At 51.5% G+C, this 19,337-nt stretch overlaps 1 protein-coding gene across 5 annotated transcripts in view; it reads left to right on the top strand.

Annotated features, from left to right (window-relative positions):
- Positions 1–19,337, top strand: part of LOC147096872 (homeobox protein Meis1-like) — a 639,590-nt gene that overhangs the window by 594,214 nt on the left and 26,039 nt on the right. For all 5 annotated transcript variants that reach the window (XM_085973574.1, XM_085973575.1, XM_085973579.1 and 2 more), the window contains exons 8-9: positions 6,865–7,010; positions 17,944–18,020. In XM_085973574.1, the coding sequence (XP_085829700.1) occupies positions 6,865–7,010; positions 17,944–18,020 (223 nt within the window). The remainder of the gene's footprint in view (positions 1–6,864; positions 7,011–17,943; positions 18,021–19,337) is intronic.

Genomic DNA, 19,337 nt, shown 5'->3' with positions numbered 1-19,337 from the left:
TAATAGTGCCACAGGATCTTTTACATCTACCTGAGAGGTCAGACAAGGGCCTAGAAATTCAGTGGGCTGCACCACCCGTTAGCACCTTAGGACGGCACTTAGTGGGTTGGACGCCACTGGCCACGCTTCCAGCTAAATTTAACGGGACACTAATGGCGGCGCTAGCCGTTAGCGCTGCACCTCTACCAATGACATCATTGGTGTGCGCAGCGCCCCGCCACTGCCCCGATCGCGAAATTTAGTAGCGCCCCCTGGTTTAACGCCGGTCGCTATTTGCGACCGGTTCAGGGGGCCTACCTGCGGCAGCAGAGGCGCTGAGGTGCTAGGCGGCCATTTTTTTTGCTGGCCGCCTGCCAGCACCTCTCCGCGCCGCCGTCCCTGGCCTCCTGAGCCCCCACCCCACCCCGCGGAGTGCCGGCTGTGTTCCAAGAGCCCGGTACTTCTCCTCAGTGCCGGGCTCTTTTGCCGGCACTCGTGATCTTTGATCGCACTGCAGCAGGCCCCTCCCTTTTAAGAAGGGGAGGAAGGCCTGCAGTACCGCAGCACGCCGTGCTGCAGCGTGTGGCGCTGCGGCACGTTGCGCTGCGATATTGAGTTGCAGCGCCCCAAGAGGGATGCGGGGCGACTCCAGTAGCGCCACGCTTCCCTCTGGGGCGCGCAAAGTCAATTTCCGGCAGGCTGCCGCGACTACTTCCGGGGCGCTACTTTTAGCGCCCTGGCGAGGTTGGCGCCACTGAATTTCTAGGCCAGGGCCTCAGTACTGCACTCGGAGTGTTCGCCTAGATTTGGTATTAGAAGCCTCTGGAGTGGGATTTGAACTTTCTGACTACAGAGTGCAAGAGTGCTACCCACTGAGCCACGGCAGGTTGAGGATTTGATTTCAATTCGGTCGCTTATTGGGGTTAGTTTGAGTTTGAACTGAGACAAACCCAGACCAAGGCCTGCTTGCTCACATTTTCCTTTAATTGTTCCATCGTGATTTAAAGGGTACAGTCACCGCCAGCCCAGAAAATTACCTGTTAAATCATTACCGAATGCCCTCAAACAGCAATCAGTCAAATACAAAAACCCAGCAACACTTTAACTGAGGCCAAAATCGACCTTTCCTAAATCTACGGCCTGCTGCGGTGTATATTGTTAACAGAGCCAGGGGTATAAATTTACTATGGGAAGGTGTTGAAGGAGCCCCTTGGAGCAGCAGCAGCCTCTATGTAAACTCTGCTGAGGGCCTAGTACCAGGAGACACTATAAAACAGCAGGAGATTGGGGAAAGAGCATTAATCACAGCTCGGCATTGAACAGCAAGCACTGCACATAACAGATTGCAAACGAACTGCATCCACTTAAAATCATTCCCAGTAACAGGACAGTCTCGGGCAGGCCAAACCTCCGCACCCCCCCATTCCCTTCGGTATAAAATTTACCCTGCACTGCTCCTTCAGCAACAACCACTTGCATTTATATAGCTTCACAGGAGCGATTGTCAAACAAAATTTGACACCGAGCCACATGAGGAGAAACTAGGGCAGATGACCAAAAGCTTGGTCAAAGAGGTAGGTTTTAAGGAGCGTCTGAAAGGCGGAGAGAGGGGCGGAGAGGTTTAGGGAGGGAATTCCAGAGCTTAGGGCCTCGGCAGCTGAAGACACGGCCACCAATGGTGGAGCGATTATAATCAGGGATGCTCAAGAGGCCAGAGGAGTGCAGATACCTCGGGGATTGTGGGGCTGGAGGAGGTTACAGAGATAGGGAGGGGATAGGATGGGGTGCAAGGGCTTAGGATTGTCCTAGAATCTCCAGGAATGAAAGATTAATCTGGTGCGAGCAATCTAGGTAAAAAATCATATTGCCATTAAAAAAAAAATTTTTTAATTTGTCGTTTTTTTAATCAGTTATAAAAAGATTGGAGATGGGAAAAGAGGCTGTTTGACCGGGTGGGGCGGTTAGAGGTGGGAGGTCATGTGATAAATCCTTCAGGAATACGTCCAGCCAGAGTTGGCGACCCAAATCGCGAAATCACGCTCTCCCGTCCCGCCATTACCCAACCCGGAATAAAGCCGCACCTGCAGCTTTGCGAATCTGCTGTCGGACCTTACCGCTGATGTGTGTATCAGGAGCGTAGGCCGCATCATTGGCATGTCGCCATGGCTCAGTGGGTAGCGCTCTCCGCCCCTGAGTCGGAAGGTTGTGGGTTCATAGTCCCACTCCCGAGACTTGAGTACAAAAAATCTAGGCCGACACTCCCAGTGCAGTGCTGAGGGAGTGCCGCACTGCCGGAGGTGCCGTCTTTCAGATGAGACGTTAAACTGGGGAACCGTTCTGCTCTCTCAGGTGGATGTAAAAGATCCACTGATGGGTGAGACTAGAACTAGGGGGCATAATCTAAGAATAAGGGGCTGCCCTTTCAAAACTGAGATGAGGAGAAACTTCTTCACTCAGAGGGTAGTAAATCTATGGAATTTGCTACCTCAGAGAGCTGTGGAAGCTGCAACATTAAATAAACTTAAAATGGAGATAGACAGTTTCCTAGCAGATAAGGGAATTAGGGGTTACGGGGAGAGGGCAGGGAAGTGGACGTGAGTCTAGATTCGGATCAGCCATGATCCTATTGAATGGCGGAGCAGGCCCGAGGGGCCGTATGGCCTACTCCTGCTCCTACTTCTTATGTTCTTATGTTATCCTATGGCACTATTCAAAGAAGAGGAGGGGAGCAGCCAATGAAATACTTTTTGAAATGTAGTCACTGCTGTAATGTAGGAAACACAGCAGCCAATTTGCACACCGCAAGATCCCACAAACAGCCATGTGATAATGACCTGATAATCTCTTTAAGTGATGTTAGTTGAGGGATAAATATTGGCCAGGACACCGGGGAGACCTCCCCCTGCTCTTCTTCGAAATAGTGCCGTGGGATCTTTTACATCCACCTCGGCATTTCCGAAATGGAAAGGGGGCTTTCTGTTCTCGCTGTTCACCGAGAGCTAAATCTCTGTTGTCAGTGAAACTCTGCCCATGCTTTACACTTAGCATTATTATAATCTGTTTTAAAACAAGTACAACCATTTAAAACAAAATGTAACGCTTCCCCTTGCCTGTGTGTTTACGTGTGTGTGTATGTGTTTGTGTGTGTGTTCACTTGTGTGTGCGCGTGTATACTTTTTAAAATTCATTCACGGGATGTGGGCGTCACTGGCAAGGCCAGCATTTATTGCCCATCCCTAATTGCCCTTGAGAAGGTGGCGGTGAGCCGCCTTCTTAAACCGCTGCAGTCCGTGTGGTGAAGGTGCTCCCACAGCGCTGTTAGGGAGGGAGTGCCAGGATTTAGACCCAGTGTGTGTGCGAGTGTGTGTGTGTGTTCACTTGTGTGTGCACTTGCGTGTGGCGCACGCGTGTGTGCGTGCGTGCGAGCGCGCGTGTGGAGGTGTTAAACCACAGCTTGCGGTTTCTTTCCCGGCTCCATATGACTTTTCCTCTATTTTCCTTATTTGCCTTCAGCACGTCTGTCCGTTTCGTTGAACTGGATGAAAGTGTTGCTGTGGTAGATGAGGTGTTTGGATAGCGAGAGTCGGGAGATGGGCACCAGGGGATTGTACATTATGACAAGTGGGGGACGAGGAGCTGGGGCCTCTCAGATGCATTATTTAGATGCCCTCCAGGCAGGCTTTTAAGCCTTTTTTTTTGCCCGAGGATAAAATAGCACAGCAGCTGTTGAAGGCCCCTGATTTTATTATTATTAAGACAGCATCAATGCAAAGGAAGGGAAGGAGGCGGGCTGCGATTGGACAGGAAAGGGAACATCATGAATTAGGAATAGGCAGCTCTGTCAGTGGGCTTTGCTTAGTTAGGCAAAATATTTGTGTGTGTGTGCGTGCATGTAGGCGTATGTTTGTGTGCGTGTGCGCCTATGTTTGTGTGCGTGTGTCCGTATGTTTGTGTGCGCGTGCGCCTATGTTTGTGTGCGTGTGTCCGTATGTTTGTGTGCGTGGGCGGCTATGTTTGTGTGCGTGTGTCCGTATGTTTGTGTGCGTGGGCGGCTATGTTTGTGTGCGTGTCCGTATGTTTGTGTGCGTGTGTCCGTATGTTTGTATGCGTGTGCGCCTATGTTTGTGCGTGTGCGTGCGTGTGTAATTAGGAGAGTGTGCGAGTCAGTGAGAGAGCAAGATCTCTTCTGCACTCCAGCCCTGGCGTTGCAGATAGTGAGGGTGAATTTCCTCTTCCCCGGTAACTTTGGTGCAAACTTCATTACGCCGAGGCGGGAGCTCCTGTGATGAAACCTCCACGAACATGTTCAGCCTGAGTCGGCAGCCCGGCCCAGGGGATGGTGCGTAGCGCCGCGCCAAAACAACACGCTCACCTCATTAAACGTACCGCCAAGTCTGGGCAGCCACCACAACAGGGGCACCACAGAGGAAGGCAATTCCATGGGGGGAAAAATTGAGTCGCGCCCCCCTTTGGGGCACTAACTTTGCCAGGGTGCTACTATTCGCGCCCCGGAAAAATTAGCGCCCCCACAGCCAAAATTGAGTGGTAGCGCCCCAAAAGGGCGCTGCGAGGGAATATTGCGCCGCGGTATTGCAGGCCGTCCTCGCTTTCTTAAAGGGGAGGGGCCTTGCGCAGCGCGACCCGGGGCCCAGCTGGGCCACCAGGCATCGGAGTGCTGGCAAAAGAGCCCGGACGGACGGGTCAGGAGGCCGGGGACGGCAGCGGAGGCAGTGTTTAATCAAGACAGAGATGGATAGATTTTTGAATATTAAGGGAGTCAAGGGATATGGGGATAGTGCAGGAAAGTGGAGATGAGGTAGAAGATCAGCCGTGATCTTATTGAATGGCGGAGCAGGTTCGAAGGGCCGAATGGCCGACTCCTGCTCCTAATTCTTATGTCCTTATGTCCTGCACCGTGACATTGATTTTCACGCTGCCCTGTGGGGAGCCCCTTGCCAACATTGATGCACTCCCAGGAATTCCCGGTCCCCAGCTCCCGAAAGGCAGTGCCATCTCACCAAGGTGTTATCATAGGAACAGGAGGAGGCCATTCAGCTCCTCAAGCCTTTCTGCCATTATGTTCGATCAAGGTTGATGTGTACCTCAACTCTATTTTTTTTAAATGAAAGACTTGCATTTATGTAGCGCCTTTTATGATATCCCGAATTGCTTTACAGCCAATGAAATATTATCACTGTTATAAGGTAGGAATCGCGGCAGCCAGTTTGCAAACAGCAAGACTCCATAACAGCAATGAGATAAATGACCACATACAGGAAACTTTTTGGTTTATCTGGAGGTTAACTGTCCAGAATGCTCGATCCACCGGCAAAATTCAGGAGTCGGTTCAGCAAGTTTTTTTTCTTTTTGTTGCTTTTTTTTCACTAGTCAGGCTCTGCAAGGTCTAGCTAAAGCTGTTGCTTAGCTACAGAGATGCTTGCAAGCTACGGCCGACTGTTTAGAAGCTGTTGCTAAGCAACAGGGTTTGTTGCTAGATACGGAACTCAAAAGCTTCCGTATGTTTTAACATTAGCGCTGGTTTGTCCGGCAGTTTTGATGGGACGGCAACAGCTCGGTCCCGTCGGTGCCGGATAGCACAAAGTTTCCTGTAATCTGTTTTTCAGTGATGTTGATTGAGGGATAAATATTGGCCAGGACACCGGGGATAACTCCCCTGCTCTTCTTCAAAATAGTGCCATGGGATCTTTTACATTCACCCGAGAGAGCAGACGGGGGCCTCGGTTAAACGTCTCATCCGAAAGACGGCACCTCCAACAGTGCAGTACTCCCTCAGTACTGCACTGGAGTGTCAGCCTAGATTGGTACCACAAGTCTCTGGAGTGGGACTTGAACCCGTGACCTTCTGACTGAGCCACTGCTGATTGTGATAAATGGTGGGGGGGCGGGGGGCGGGTGGCGGGGGGGTGGTGGATTTGTAAGGTTGGGGTTAAGGTACATTGGGAGAGGATTTCCTCCCATTTCAGTCAAATCATATACTTGGGGGGAAAAATTCAGTTGTTTGCGCCTCCCGTTAGTGCCTTAAGAGGGCGCCAATTGGGGCGCAAAGCAACTAGCGCCCGGGCGCGGCGATGTTTGCGCCGCTTGTGAAATTAACTAGACATTTTGCGGCGGCGCTAAACACTATCGCCACGATCTCTTGCGCCGGCAGATCGTGACGTCAGTCGAGTGCGCAACGCCCCGTTCGCGCCCCGGGCCGGATATTGAGTGGCGCCCCCTGCCTTACCGCCTGCCGCTAGCAACGACAGGTTGAGGGGAGCGTTATGCTGTCAGAAAGGGACTAGGGGAGCGCTATTTAAAGGCGACCGCTTCCTGCCTTTTTTTGTCGGTGACATTTTTGCACCACGCATTCTGAGAGAGAGAGAGAGAGAGAGAGAGACTTCTGGAGAGATTCAACGCTGTGTGAAGGAGTTTTGAGTACTGAGCAGCACTTTGCAGGTTCATTTTGATTTGCCCTTCCTTGCTTCGCCAGCGCTCTGAGGTAGCGCCTCGCTCCTCGGCCTTTGTGCCTTAAGACAGGTGTGAAGCGCCTGATTTAGCGCTCCAATCACCTCCAGGGGCGATAAAAGCCAAGTTTGCTGTCGGAGGCGATAATTAGTGCCAGGCGCTAATGTTTGCGCACCGCCGACAATGACGCCCCAAATGGGGCGATACCGAATTTTTCCTGTTCTTTCCAATTTAGACAGACAATTCAACCCAGGCTAAATCTGATCCCGAGACCACTTAACAACTGTGGAAAACATGTTCCCTTTCCCAGCAGCAATAGCTCTTAGCTTGACCCCATTGAGAAGAAAGTGAAAGCCAACTCATCGTCCCACCTCCATGCCCTCTGCGGTATTGCTGATCCCCTGGTTCCTCTCTCCTCAGGAGATGCGTTGGACAACAGCGTGGCATCGCCTGGTACTGGCGACGATGACGATCTGGACAAGGACAAGAGACGCCAGAAAAAAAGAGGCATCTTTCCCAAAGTCGCCACCAACATCATGCGGGCTTGGCTCTTCCAGCACCTTACGGTAAGAGTCAAAGGTCAACTCCAACTCCTGCTCCCAGGGCTCCACGGTCGCCCATCCCCATCATCCTCACCGTCATCCCACAGCACATCCAAACACTCCTCACGTTACATAGAATCACGTGGAATTTACCGCACAGGAACAGGCCATTCAGCCCATCAGATCCAGGCTGGTGTTTATGCTCCACACGAGCCTCCTCCCCACTTCATCTCATTCTATCAGCGTGTCCAATGCAAGAAGTAATAAAACAATAACAAATTGCATTTATATAGCGCCTTTAACATAGTAACACATCCCAAGGCGCTTCACCGGAGCGTTATCAAATAGAATTTGACACTGAGCCGCATAAAGAGATATTAGGGCAGGTGACCAAAAGCTTGGTCAAAGAGGTAGATTTTAAGGAGCGTCTTAAAGGAGGAGAGAGAGGTGGAGATGTTTAGGGAGGGAATTCCAGAGCTGAGGGCCCAGGCAGCTGAAGGCACGGCCGCCAATGGTGGGGTGAAGGAAATCAGGGGCACACAAGAAGCCACAATTGGAGGAGCGCAGAGTTCTCGGAGGGTTGGAGGCGGTTACAGAGATAGGGAGGGGCGAGGCCATGGAGAGATTTGAACAAAAGGATGAGAATTTTAAAATTGAAGCAATGCAGCCTGATGCTAGGGAATGTGCCCGGTTTTATATTGTGGGACATACCCCACAGCACCAGGGGATCCGTTCAGGCCAACAACCAAGGAACTGAATCACTAGCCACCTCTCCCTACCTCTGTCACCTCCTCCAGCCCTACAACCCTCCGAGATCTCTGCGCGCTTCCAAGTCTGGCCTCTTGTGCATCCCTGATTTTCATCGCTCCACCAGCAACACCAACCCCTTTAGTTTGTAGAGCTTCCACTAAAGTCAGGGTAATTCAGCCCTTTACGGAGAAGGGGACATTTGGTAGGGTCTCCCCCAGTGTTTGATAAGGTCATGACCCTCCCCAGTGTTTGATAAGGTCATGACCTCTCCCCCAGTGTTTGATAGAGTCTAATAACCCATCCCCCAGTGTTTGATAAGGTCATGACCCTCCCCCAGTGTTTGATAAGGTCATGACCCTCCCCAGTGTTTGATAGGTTATGACCTCTCCCCCAGTGTTTGATAAAGTCTAACAACCCATCCCCCAGTGTTTGATAAAAGTCTAATAACCCATCCCCCAGTGTTTGATAAGGTCATGACCCTTCCCCCAGTGTTTCATAAGGTCATGACCCTTCCCCCAGTGTTTGATAAGGTCATGGCCCTCTCCAGTGTTTGACAGGGTCATGACCCTTCCCCCAGTGTTTGATAGGGTCGTGACCCTTCCCCCGGTGTTTGATAAGGTCATGGCCTTCTCCAGTGTTTGACAGGGTCATGACCCTTCCCCCAGTGTTTGATAGGGTCGTGACCCTTCCCCCGGTGTTTGATAAGGTCATGGCCTTCTCCAGTGTTTGTTAGGGTCATGGCCCTTCCCCCAGTGTTTGATAGGGTCGTGACCCTTCCCCCGGTGTTTGATAAGGTCATGGCCCTCCCCAATGTTTGTTAGGGTCATGACCCTTCCCCCAGTGTTTGATAGGGTCATGACCCTTCCCCCAGTGTTTGACAGGGTCATGACCCCTTCCCAGTTTGACAGGGCCATGACCCCTCCCCAGCGTTTGATAGTGTCTAATGACGCCTCCCCCAGCAGCAGAGTTAGGTTTGGCCGATTGAGTGTGGGCTGGTGGGGTTGGTGTGTTTTGACCTCGAGACAGTCACATTCCTGCACTCAGGGATGGGGGCTCCAACTGCCAGTCTAGATGGGGAAGGAGATGTCAGTTGTCTAGGTCTCTCGATCCCCCTCAGTATTTTCTCCCTCCTGCAATCTTCAGGCCAAATGTATAAAAGGTTATGGAACCAAGGCGGGTGGATGGAGCTAAGATAGAGATCAGCCATGATCTCATTGAATGGTGGAACAGGCTTAAGGGGCCGATTGGCCTCCTCCTCTTCCTATGTTCCGTATGAAAGCCAAGCTTAGACTTCCCAATTTAGCTCACCTTCTCTCCAATCTCGAGGTCCTGTGGGCCTTGATCCCTTCCTAGACCTCCACAAAAGGAAGTCCTACAACCTTCCGGTTAGAAGTTAGGTGTTTAGTCGAGTAATTAATTAGGATAAATCCTTTTGCTGGTTAGTTAAGCAAAGTACTTCTGATAGGAGCTGAGCAAACAGTAACTAATTGAAATGCCTGTAAAAGCATTACGTTGCAGAGAGAGCTAATCAGACAGCATTTAATCACCTGAATCTATTCCCAAGCGCTCATCCTGAAACCTAAGGACATAAAAGCCTCTGAGAGCCTTCATTACACTGAGAAGGAATTCCCAGCTGGTTTCTGCCCCATTGGCCTCTGGTCAGGACCCATTGACCTGGAATATTCCGAGTTGTCTGCAGTAGACCCATGTCCTTATCATCATCAGTGCCACGGCCTCCTACACACACACACTCACACACACACACACACACACACACACACACACACACACACACTCATATACACACACACACACACACACTCACACACACACACACACACACACACACACACACACACACACACACACACACACACACATATACACACACACATGTACAAACACAAAGACACACATGTACAAAGACACACACACATACAAAGACACACACACATACAAACACAGAAAGGCACACACATGTACAAAGACACACACACACACACATACAAACACAGAAAGACACACACGTGTACAAAGACACACACACATACAAAGACACACACATGCACACAAAGACACACACATGTACAAAGACACACATGTACAAAGACACACTCATGTACAAACACAAAGACACACACATGTACAAAGACACACACACATGTACAAGCACACACACACACACGGCCAAAAACAGAAACACACACACACACGTATATAGTCACATGTATATACACACATGTATATAACACTGGCATATACATACATGTACAAAGACACATAACCATGTACAAACACATACACACAAATACAAACACACACACTCATATTACTGGAGTTATCAATGTTACTGTTCTGCACTGGACGGCCCTAGTGTGACAAAAGCTTATGCAAATTGTCCAGATGAAACTTGGACACCAGGGGGGAGAAATTCAGTTGGTTGTGCCACCCGTTAGCACCTTAAGAGGGCGCTAAGTGGGTCACAAGCCAACTGGCGCTCGGGCGCGGCACTGTCCACGCCTCCTGCTAAATTCTGCGGGACGTTAGTGGTGGCGCTAACTGTTAGCGCTGCGCCGCTGCCGATGACGTCATTCGTGTGAGCAGTGCCCTGCTGATGCCCCGGCCACAATATTCGGCAGCACCCCTGATTTACCACCGGACGCTATGTCCGACGGGATCCGGGGGGCCTACCTGCGGCCGGGGAGGCGCAAATTAAAGGCGAGGTGCGGGGCGGCCATTTTTGTTGTTGGCCGCCTGCCAGCACCTGCCTGCGCCCCCGTCCCCGGCCTCCTGAACCCCCCCCCCCGCCCCCGCTGTGTGCCGGCTGCGCTCCAGGCGCCCGGCACTTCTCTTCGGTGCCGGGCTCTTTTGCCTGCACTCCCGATCCTCGGGGGCCCAGTTGGGCCCCAGATCGCGCTGCTCAAGACCCCTCCCCTTTAAGAAGGGGAGGAAGGCCTGCAATACCGCAGCGCGACGTGCCGCAGCGTGTGGCGCTGCGGCACGTAGCGCCACGATATTCACTCGCAGCGCCCCAAGAGGGATGCGGGGCGCCTCCAGTAGCGCCGCGCTTCCCTTTGGGGCGCAACCACTCAATTTCCGGTGCGGGGGCGCGAATGTTTCCGGGGCGCTACTTTTAGCGCCCTGGCGAGGCTGGTGCCCCAAATGGGGCTATACTCAATTTCTCCCCCCTGGCAGGAGTTTGGTGTTAAAGCTACTGGGAGTTATGATGCAGAGACGTTACTTATTACGATTGTTATTAGAAGTTTCACAGGAATATAGGACACAGGTACAACATTCACAAACACGAGCGGGATTGGAGATTAGAAAAAGTACTTGAGTTCCCGCAGGAAGTGTGGAAGGTGGACGAAGCTGGCAGAGAAGGGAGTTGAGGCAGAATGAGCTGGCAGCTTTAGAAAAGGAGTTGGATCAATAGCGGTTGAGAAGCCGGATCAATAGTAAAGAGAGACTTAAGCTTTGCTTGATTTTTTTTTGAGCTTTGAACCTGCAGAAGTAGCAAAAGCTGACACACCTTCCACAAAGCCAGCAATTCCAAATTAGCCCTGAGCATAGACCTGCCACATCTGCCAAGTCTTACTAGCCCATCAGTCTAGGCCTTGCTGACCTACATTGACTCTCAGTCTCACAGTGCCTCCGATTTAAAATTCTCATCCTCGTTTTTAAATCCCACCATGGCCTCACCCCCTCCCTATCTCTGTAACCTCCACCCCCCCCCCCCCCCACCCCACCCTGAACTCTCTGCTCCTCTGGCCTCCTGTGGAAACGCACCCCCCCTCCCCTTCGCCCCACCATTGGCAGCTGTGCCTTCAGCCTCCTGGTTCTCACGCTCTGGAATTCCCCTCATAACACTTTCGCCAATCCACCTGCCCCCGTCCTGCTAGTTTAAGGACCTCCTTTAAACCCACTTCTTTGACCAAGCTTTTTGGTCGCCTTCCCAATATCTTGGAGAGGGTGCAGAGGAGATTTACCAGGGCTGAGGGACTTCACTTATGTGGAAACATAGACATAGAAGATAGGAGCAGGAGTAGGCCATTCGGCCCCTCGAGCCTGCTCCGCCATTTAATGAGATCATGGCTGATCATCCAAACTCAGTACCCTGTCCCTGCTTTCTCCCCATATCCCTTGATCCCTTTAGCCTTAAGAAATATATCTAACTCCTTCTTGAATATATTTAATGAATTGGCCTCAACTGCCTTTTGTGGTAGAGAATTCCACAGGTTCACCACTCTCTGGGTGAAGAAATTCCTCCTCATCTCAGTCCTAAATGGCTTACCCCTTATCCTTAGACTGTGACCCCTGGTTCTGGACTCCCCGACCATTGGGAACATCCTTCCTGCATCAAATCTGTCTAGTCCTTTAGAATTTTATAAGTTTCAATGAGATTTCCTCTCATTCTTCTAAACTCCAGCGAGTATAAGCCCAATTGACCCAATCTCTCCTCATACGTCATTCCTGCCATCCCAGGTATCAGTCTGGTGAATCTTCGCTGCACTCCCTCCATGGCAAGAACATCCTTCGTCAGATAAGGCGACCAAAACTGCACACAATACTCACGGTGTGGTCTCACTGGAGAAGCTGGGATTGTTCTCTGTAGAGCAGAGGGAGATAAGTGGTGATTTAATCGAGTTCAAAATTACGAGGAACTTTGTTAGAGCAAATATACAAAAACTGTTTCCACTGGCAGGAGGGACAGTAATGAACTAATACTGACACTCTCCCCCTCAGTTAGTGCTGTCAGCCGTGGCTCAGGGGGCAGCACTCTGACCTCTGAGTCAGAAGGTCGTGGGTTCAAGTCCCACTCCAGAGACTTGAGCACATAAATCCATGGCTGGCACTCCCAGTGCAGTGCTGAGGGTGCTCTGCACTTTCGGATGAGACGTTAAACCGAGGCCCCATCTGCCCTCGCAGGTGGACGTAAAAGATCCCATGGCACTATTTCGAAGAAGAGCATGGGAGCCCTAGCAAATAATAATCCCTCAATCGACATCACTAAAACAGATTATCGGGTCATTATCACATTGCTGTTTGTGGGAGCTTGCTGTGCGCACATTGGCTGCCGTGTTTCCTACATTACAATAGGGACTACACTTCAAAAAGTACTTCATTGGCTGTAAAGTGCTTTGGGACATCTGGTGGTCATGAAAGGTGCTTTTGAAACACAAGTCTTTCTTTCTTAATATTGACTCTCTTCCCCTCTCATTTAATACTGACACTCTCCCCCCCACCCCACACCCACTTCTCACTGACACCCTTCTCCGCTCCCCCATCTCCGGCACTCCTAACGCTGCCTCTGCTCTGAGGCCTGAAAGCCGCTGTACGTGAGCAGGAAGTCCCACCCAAGCACCGAGTCCCAGAACCCACTGCAGGGTCAGGCAACAGCCGAGGGCAGCGCAGATACGTGTCTGGAGAAATCAGAGAGGCCCCCACTGACCGTAAAATACTGGCCCTCCGAGCGAAGCATGGGCAGTCTGTCCAGGGGGTTTAGGGAAGGAGCTTTCTGCCCCTTAGAGTGGGGAAGCCACAGGAAGTGGTGAGGTAGGTCAATGGTGAAATACTCAGACATGTACTCTGTACAGAGCAAGTCTGATGGGCCGTGGGTCTCTCATTGCTCTGGGACTTTCTTCTGAATATCAGAATCCGAACCTTCAAGCCACCTAATTTGCCCCTCTGAATTTGGACTGGGCTAAAAGTAATTACCCTGAACTTTACTGATTCAATAATATTAGGAACTGTTGTGAGTATGAAGACGGAACTCGCATTTATTTTGTCCCTTGTCATAACCTCAGGATGCCCCAAAGCGCTTTACAGCCAATGAAGTACTTTTGAAGTGTAGCCCACTGTTGTAATGTAGGAAACGCGGCTGCCAATTTGTGCACAGCAAGCTCCCACAAACAGTAATGGGATAAATAACCAGATCATCTGCTTTTAGTGGTGTTGGTTGAGGGATAAAAGTTGGGGAGAACGCCCCCTTCCCTTCTTCAAATACAGGAAACTTTGGTTTATCCGGAGGTTGTATGTCCGGCAACCTCGATCTACCGGCAGAAATCAGGAGCCGTTTTGTTAGGTTTTTTTTCTTCTCGTGGCTTTTTTTTCAACAGTGGGGCTCTGCAAAGTCTCTCTGAAGCTGTTGCTAAGCTACAGAGACGCTTCTAAGGTACGGCCGACTGTTTAGAAGCTGTTGCTAAGCAACAGTGTTTGTTGCCAGGTACGGAGTTGCAAATCTCCGTATGCTTCAACATTAACGCTGGTTTGTCCGGCAGTTTTGATAGATCGGCAACAGCTCGGTCCCGTCGGTGCTGGATATAACAAAGTTTCCTGTAGTGACATGAGATCTTCCACATCCATCTGAACAGGGGCTGGATTAAAGACGGCACCTCCGACAGTGCGGCACTCCCTCGGTACTGCTCTGGAGTGTCAGCTTAGATTACACGGACAAGTCTCTGGAGCCGGTGCATTGAACCCACAACCTTCTGACTCAGAACTGAGAGTGCTGCCACCTGAGCCAAGACTGACCCAAGTACAGGCTGTTCTAGGAGAACTGTAGAAAGGATATACCTTTAACCAAATTCCAAACCCAAAACTGCAAGCTACAAACCAAATTCTTAAATTCTTTAAGCGAAAATGCTCAAAACATTCCAAGGTTAACGCTATCCTCCTGTTTTTGAGGTAATACTGCCCGTGCAGGAACTGTTTAAAAAGGGCGGGGGAATTAAATGCTGTACATCAAAATTATTTTTAAAACATGTAATTTTGCTTCACATTCTGACCTGAAAGACCTGTCTTCTGTCCAAAGATCATAATCAATCATTCAATGGCCCCATCTCCGAGGACACTTTTGTCCTTTTTCCGGGTTCATTTTAGGTCACAGCTGTCACAATCCCAGCAGGCCTGTTTGTTATGTGGTTATTTGCAATTGGAAACAGGGGAGAGGCAGCATGATCCAGTAACCCATGGCAACCCCCTGGGGCCTATCCTGCTGCCAGGCCTAGGAGTGTGGACGGAGGCCTGTGTTTTCTACAGGCCCCATCCGTCACCCTGCTGTCAAATGCCTACGACACAGGCCTTAGTGTGAGAGACACTGGGGCCCAGGGCTCATCTATCACGGGCCTGTCAGATAAGAATCAGAGAGGCCACCAAAGCCATGGCCTGTAAAAGGCTAGCCCGCCACTCTTTTTCCCAGAATTAAATGGATCATAATGTTATCTGCCATCTGTTGTCACTGCCCTTCAAGCAGCCTGAGAAAAGAAAGACACATTCAGTCTGTAATTAGATGGCTAAAGTTGTGATCTTTTGAGACTTTTAGACTTCAGCTATGTGGCAAAAAGCTTTTTGAGGGCGCTGCCTTATACGCCAGACTTGCCAAGCCTCACACATTCTGACCCTACCTCACACCATCACATAGGTTTAAATCACATGATAATTTAACTGGGTCTGAAGTGTTAAAACCAATATTGAAAGAAAGAACTTGCATTTCTATAGCACCTTTCATGACCTTAGGACGTCCCAAAGTTCTTTACAGCCAATTAAGCACTTTTGAGGTGTAGGCACTGTTGTAATGTGGGAAACACAGCAGCCAATTGGTGGACAGTAAGATCCCACAAACAGCAATGTGATAATGACCAGATCATCTGTTTTAGTGATGTTGGTTGAGTGATAAATGTTGGCCAATACACCATTAGAACGGCACCTGCTCTTCTTCGAAATAGTGGTTGTGGGATCTTTTACATCCACCTGAGAGGGCAGACGGGGCCTCGGTTTAACGTCCGATTCGAAAGACGGCCCCTCCGACAGTGCAGCGCTCCCTCAGTGCTGCACTGGGAGTGTCAGCCTAAATATTGTGCTCAAGTCTCTGGAGTGGGACTCCAACCTACAACCTTCTGTCTCAGAGGCGAGAGTGCTTACCCACTGAGCCATGGCTGATTAGCTGGCTGACAGGGGGCTGCCACCTCCAGAGGTGGTGGTGAATGCCAGCTTTTTAGCAGGCCTCAGTCTTCCCACAGCGCCAATTTGCTTGGCTTACCCGTCGACATCAGATTGGGCATTGGCTCCGCTTCAGTGAAGCCCTGGAGCCTCCCCCAGTGTGACTCAGACTGTAAAAGCAGCGCCCAGTGCAGGGCTGAGCCGTGCAGGCTAGGGAAGATCCCCCGGTCCGAGACCGGACCTGTGTAGAGTGAGCTGATCTCAGCAGGGGCTCAGTTAGGTGTTCCCCCCGCAACCCCCCTCGAGTTGGGGAAGGGAAATGCTCATGAGGGTTTTCTGTTCCTGATCGTGGTGTTGACCCCCCTGCCAGAAGTAGTCTCCGCAGTTGAATGGCCAGCCAACACTAACTGGTCTGGGCTCGCACGTGAAGCGCACCCTGTCCGCCGTCCAGCCCCACCCCCATCCCTTGGTCCAGAGAGCGGAGAGCAGCTTATGACCCGGGGCCCGGTGAGATTCAGCGGCTTTGGGAGCGATGGGACCGAGGGTGGATGAGGGTGGGGAACTGACTCCCATCTCCATGACTGAAGCTTCAAACCCTGAGACTCGGAATGAATCCCAAGATTGATTTTAAAGCCCCAGTGAGCAGTTGGCAGTAGGTGAATCCTCAGTGACTCCCAGCGAGGGGGACAGCCGAACCTTCAGATGAAATGTCTTATCTTTGTCACTCCCCATTTCTTTTTTGTGCTTCAACCACTGAACCCATAGAGAATCGTCCCCCTGCCATTTCTGAGCGTGTGCCACATCCAGGGAAGTGACCATCTTGCGTGTGGGCGTGTTCAGTGTACGTAACCGAATCCTTAATGACATTCTTCCAGGTCGCCTCTGAGTCAGAAGGTCGTGGGTTCGCGTCCCAGTCCAGAGACTTGAGCACAAAAATCTAGGCTGACACTCCCAATGCAGTGCTGAGGGAGCGCCGCACTGTTGGAGGTGCCGTCTTTCGGATGAGATGTTAAACCGAGGCCCCGCCTGCCCCCTGAGCAGGACATGAAAGATCTCATTGCACTATTGGAAGAAGAGCAGGGGAGCTCTGGCCAATGTTTATCCCTCAAGCAAACATCACAAAAAAAAAAGCAGATTATCTGGTCGTTATCACGTTGCTGTTTGTGGGAGCTTGCTGTGCATCAGTTGGCTGTCGCGTTTCCTACAGTGACAACACTTCCACAAAAAAAAAGGCACTTTAAAGCACTTTGGGGCATCCTGAAGTCGTGAAAGGCGCTACAGAAATGCAAGTCTCCCTCTCAAACCTTGGCGACTCTGCAATGAGGCCAGCGATGTTACTGCTGCTGTTTAACACCCACGCTGAGCCAGGTGGTGACTGGCCGCTTTGGTCATTCCGTTTCTCCGAGGACTTTGCAGCGACGTTTAACACCGCCTTTGCCAAGACCCTTGCCTCCCCAGCCTCGACTGGACATATTAATTCTGTTGACTGCGTTTATTCTCAACTGCCCGCAAGTTTGTCGAGCGCCTCGGCCCTTTAAAGATCCAGGCGTCGGGCCTCTGGAGAGCCCGGGCCCAGCTCTTCATTTGACTGTGAAGAAATTCGCCCTCGGGCTGGTTGCAGTGATTATTTCCATTGCTGAGTTCTGCCCCGTGCTTTGAATTAAATGATCAAGACATGCAGCCCGCTGACAAGAGCATAGGAGAAGGAAAGCAAGAGAGAGAGAGAGAGAGAACGAGACAGAGAACGAGAGCAAGAGAAAAGAGAGAAAGAACTGAGAGCAAGCTTGCATTTATACCGCGCTTTCCATGAGCTCAGGACGTCCCAAAGCGCTTTACAGCCAATGAAGTTGGAATGTAGGAGAGGCGGCAGCCAGTTCGTGCACAGCAAGATCCCACAAACAGCCATGTGATAATGACCAGATAATCTGGTTTTTTTTAAGTGATGTTGGTTGAGGGATAAACATTGACCAGGACACCGGGGTGGTGGGGGGGGGGGATGTCCTCTGCCTGCCTTCCAAATAGTGTCAGCCCTGTTCCCCTGCCTCTGCCACTCTCACTCAACTTAGCGTCTGGGGTTTTCAGGCTGCGCCTCATCGCTGCCCAGCTGCTGGTCCTGGTGCAGTTTTCGCTTCCCTTGCCAGGAGTGTTGGATGATCGGGGCGTCCTTCGAGCTTGTGGCGCTGTGTCGTGGATCGGTGTCAGGCCCCCGGCGAAGCTGAGGAATTAAGGCCGTGACTTACTCTACCCTCTTGTGTCCCCCCTTTTTCAGCACCCGTACCCATCCGAGGAGCAGAAGAAACAGTTAGCGCAAGACACGGGCCTCACAATCTTACAAGTGAACAATTGGTGAGTAATATCGGCCTCCCGGGGAGAGATGTTACAGGCGGACTGTGGGGACGATAGACTGTGAGGAGAGGTGTTTCAGGCAGATTGTGGCGATGTGGGCAACTCTGGCAAATCAGTATCTATTGCCCATTCCTAGTTGCTTTAAGTGTCATCCACGTAGTGTGTGACTGAAGTCACGTGTAGGCGGTGGGCAGGAGGGGGGGGGACGCGATTGGGCAGCTTCTCTTCCCTGAAAGACATCAGAGAGCCAGTTGGGTTTTTGCAACAATCCAGGAGTTTACCGGACTTATTGAATTCAGTTTCCTAATTTGCCGACGTGGGATTTGAACTCTCAACCTCGGGGCTAAAATACCATATATAGACAGGACAATACCATATATAGACAGGCTGGGGGGAGGGGTGTTACAGGCAGACTGTGGGGAGCGGTGTTACAGGCGGACTGTGGGGAGGGGTGTTACAGGCGACTGTGGGGAGCGGTGTTACAGGCGGACTGTGGGGAGCGGTGTTACAGGCGGACTGTGGGGAGCGGTATTACAGGCGACTGTGGGGAGCGGTGTTACAGGCAGACTGTGGGGAGCGGTGTTACAGGCGGACTGTGGGGAGCGGTATTACAGGCGGTCTGTGGGGAGCGGTGTTACAGGCGGACTTTGGGGAGGGGTGTTACAGGTGGACTGTGGGGAGTGGTGTTACAGGCGGACTGTGGGGAGCGGTGTTACAGGCGGACTGTGGGGAGCGGTTTTATAGGCGGACTGTGGGGTGCGGTTTTATAGGCGGACTGTGGGGAGGGGTGTTACAGGCGGACTGTGGGGAGGGGTGTTACAGGCGGACTGTGGGGAGCGGTTTTATAGGCGGACTGTGGGGAGGGGTGTTGCAGGCGGACTGTGGGGAGGGGTGTTACAGGCGGACTGTGGGGAGTGGTGGTACAGGCAGACTGTGGGGAGCGGTTTTATAGGCGGACTGTGGGGTGCGGTTTTACAGGCGGACTGTGGGGAGCGGTTTTACAGGCGGACTGTGGGGAGCGGTTTTATAGGCGGACTGTGGGGAGGGGTGTTACAGGCGGACTGTGGGGAGGGGTGTTACAGGCGGACTGTGGGGAGCGGTGTTACAGGCGGACTGCGAGGAGCGGTGTTACAAGCGGACTGTGGGGAGGGGTGTTACAGGCGGACTGTGGGGTGCGGTTTTACAGGCGGACTGTGGGGAGCGGTTTTACAGGCGGACTGTGGGGAGCGGTTTTACAGGCGGACTGTGAGGAGCGGTGTTACAGGTGGACTGTGGAGTGCTGTTTTACAGGCGGACTGTGGGGAGCGGTTTTACAGG

This window comes from Somniosus microcephalus, chromosome 34 (assembly GCF_052327205.1).
Source record: "Somniosus microcephalus isolate GS21.2 chromosome 34, FLI_Smic_1.0, whole genome shotgun sequence".
In the NCBI taxonomy this organism is placed as follows: domain Eukaryota; kingdom Metazoa; phylum Chordata; class Chondrichthyes; order Squaliformes; family Somniosidae; genus Somniosus; species Somniosus microcephalus.
This window is presented reverse-complemented; position numbering and strand designations above follow the sequence as displayed.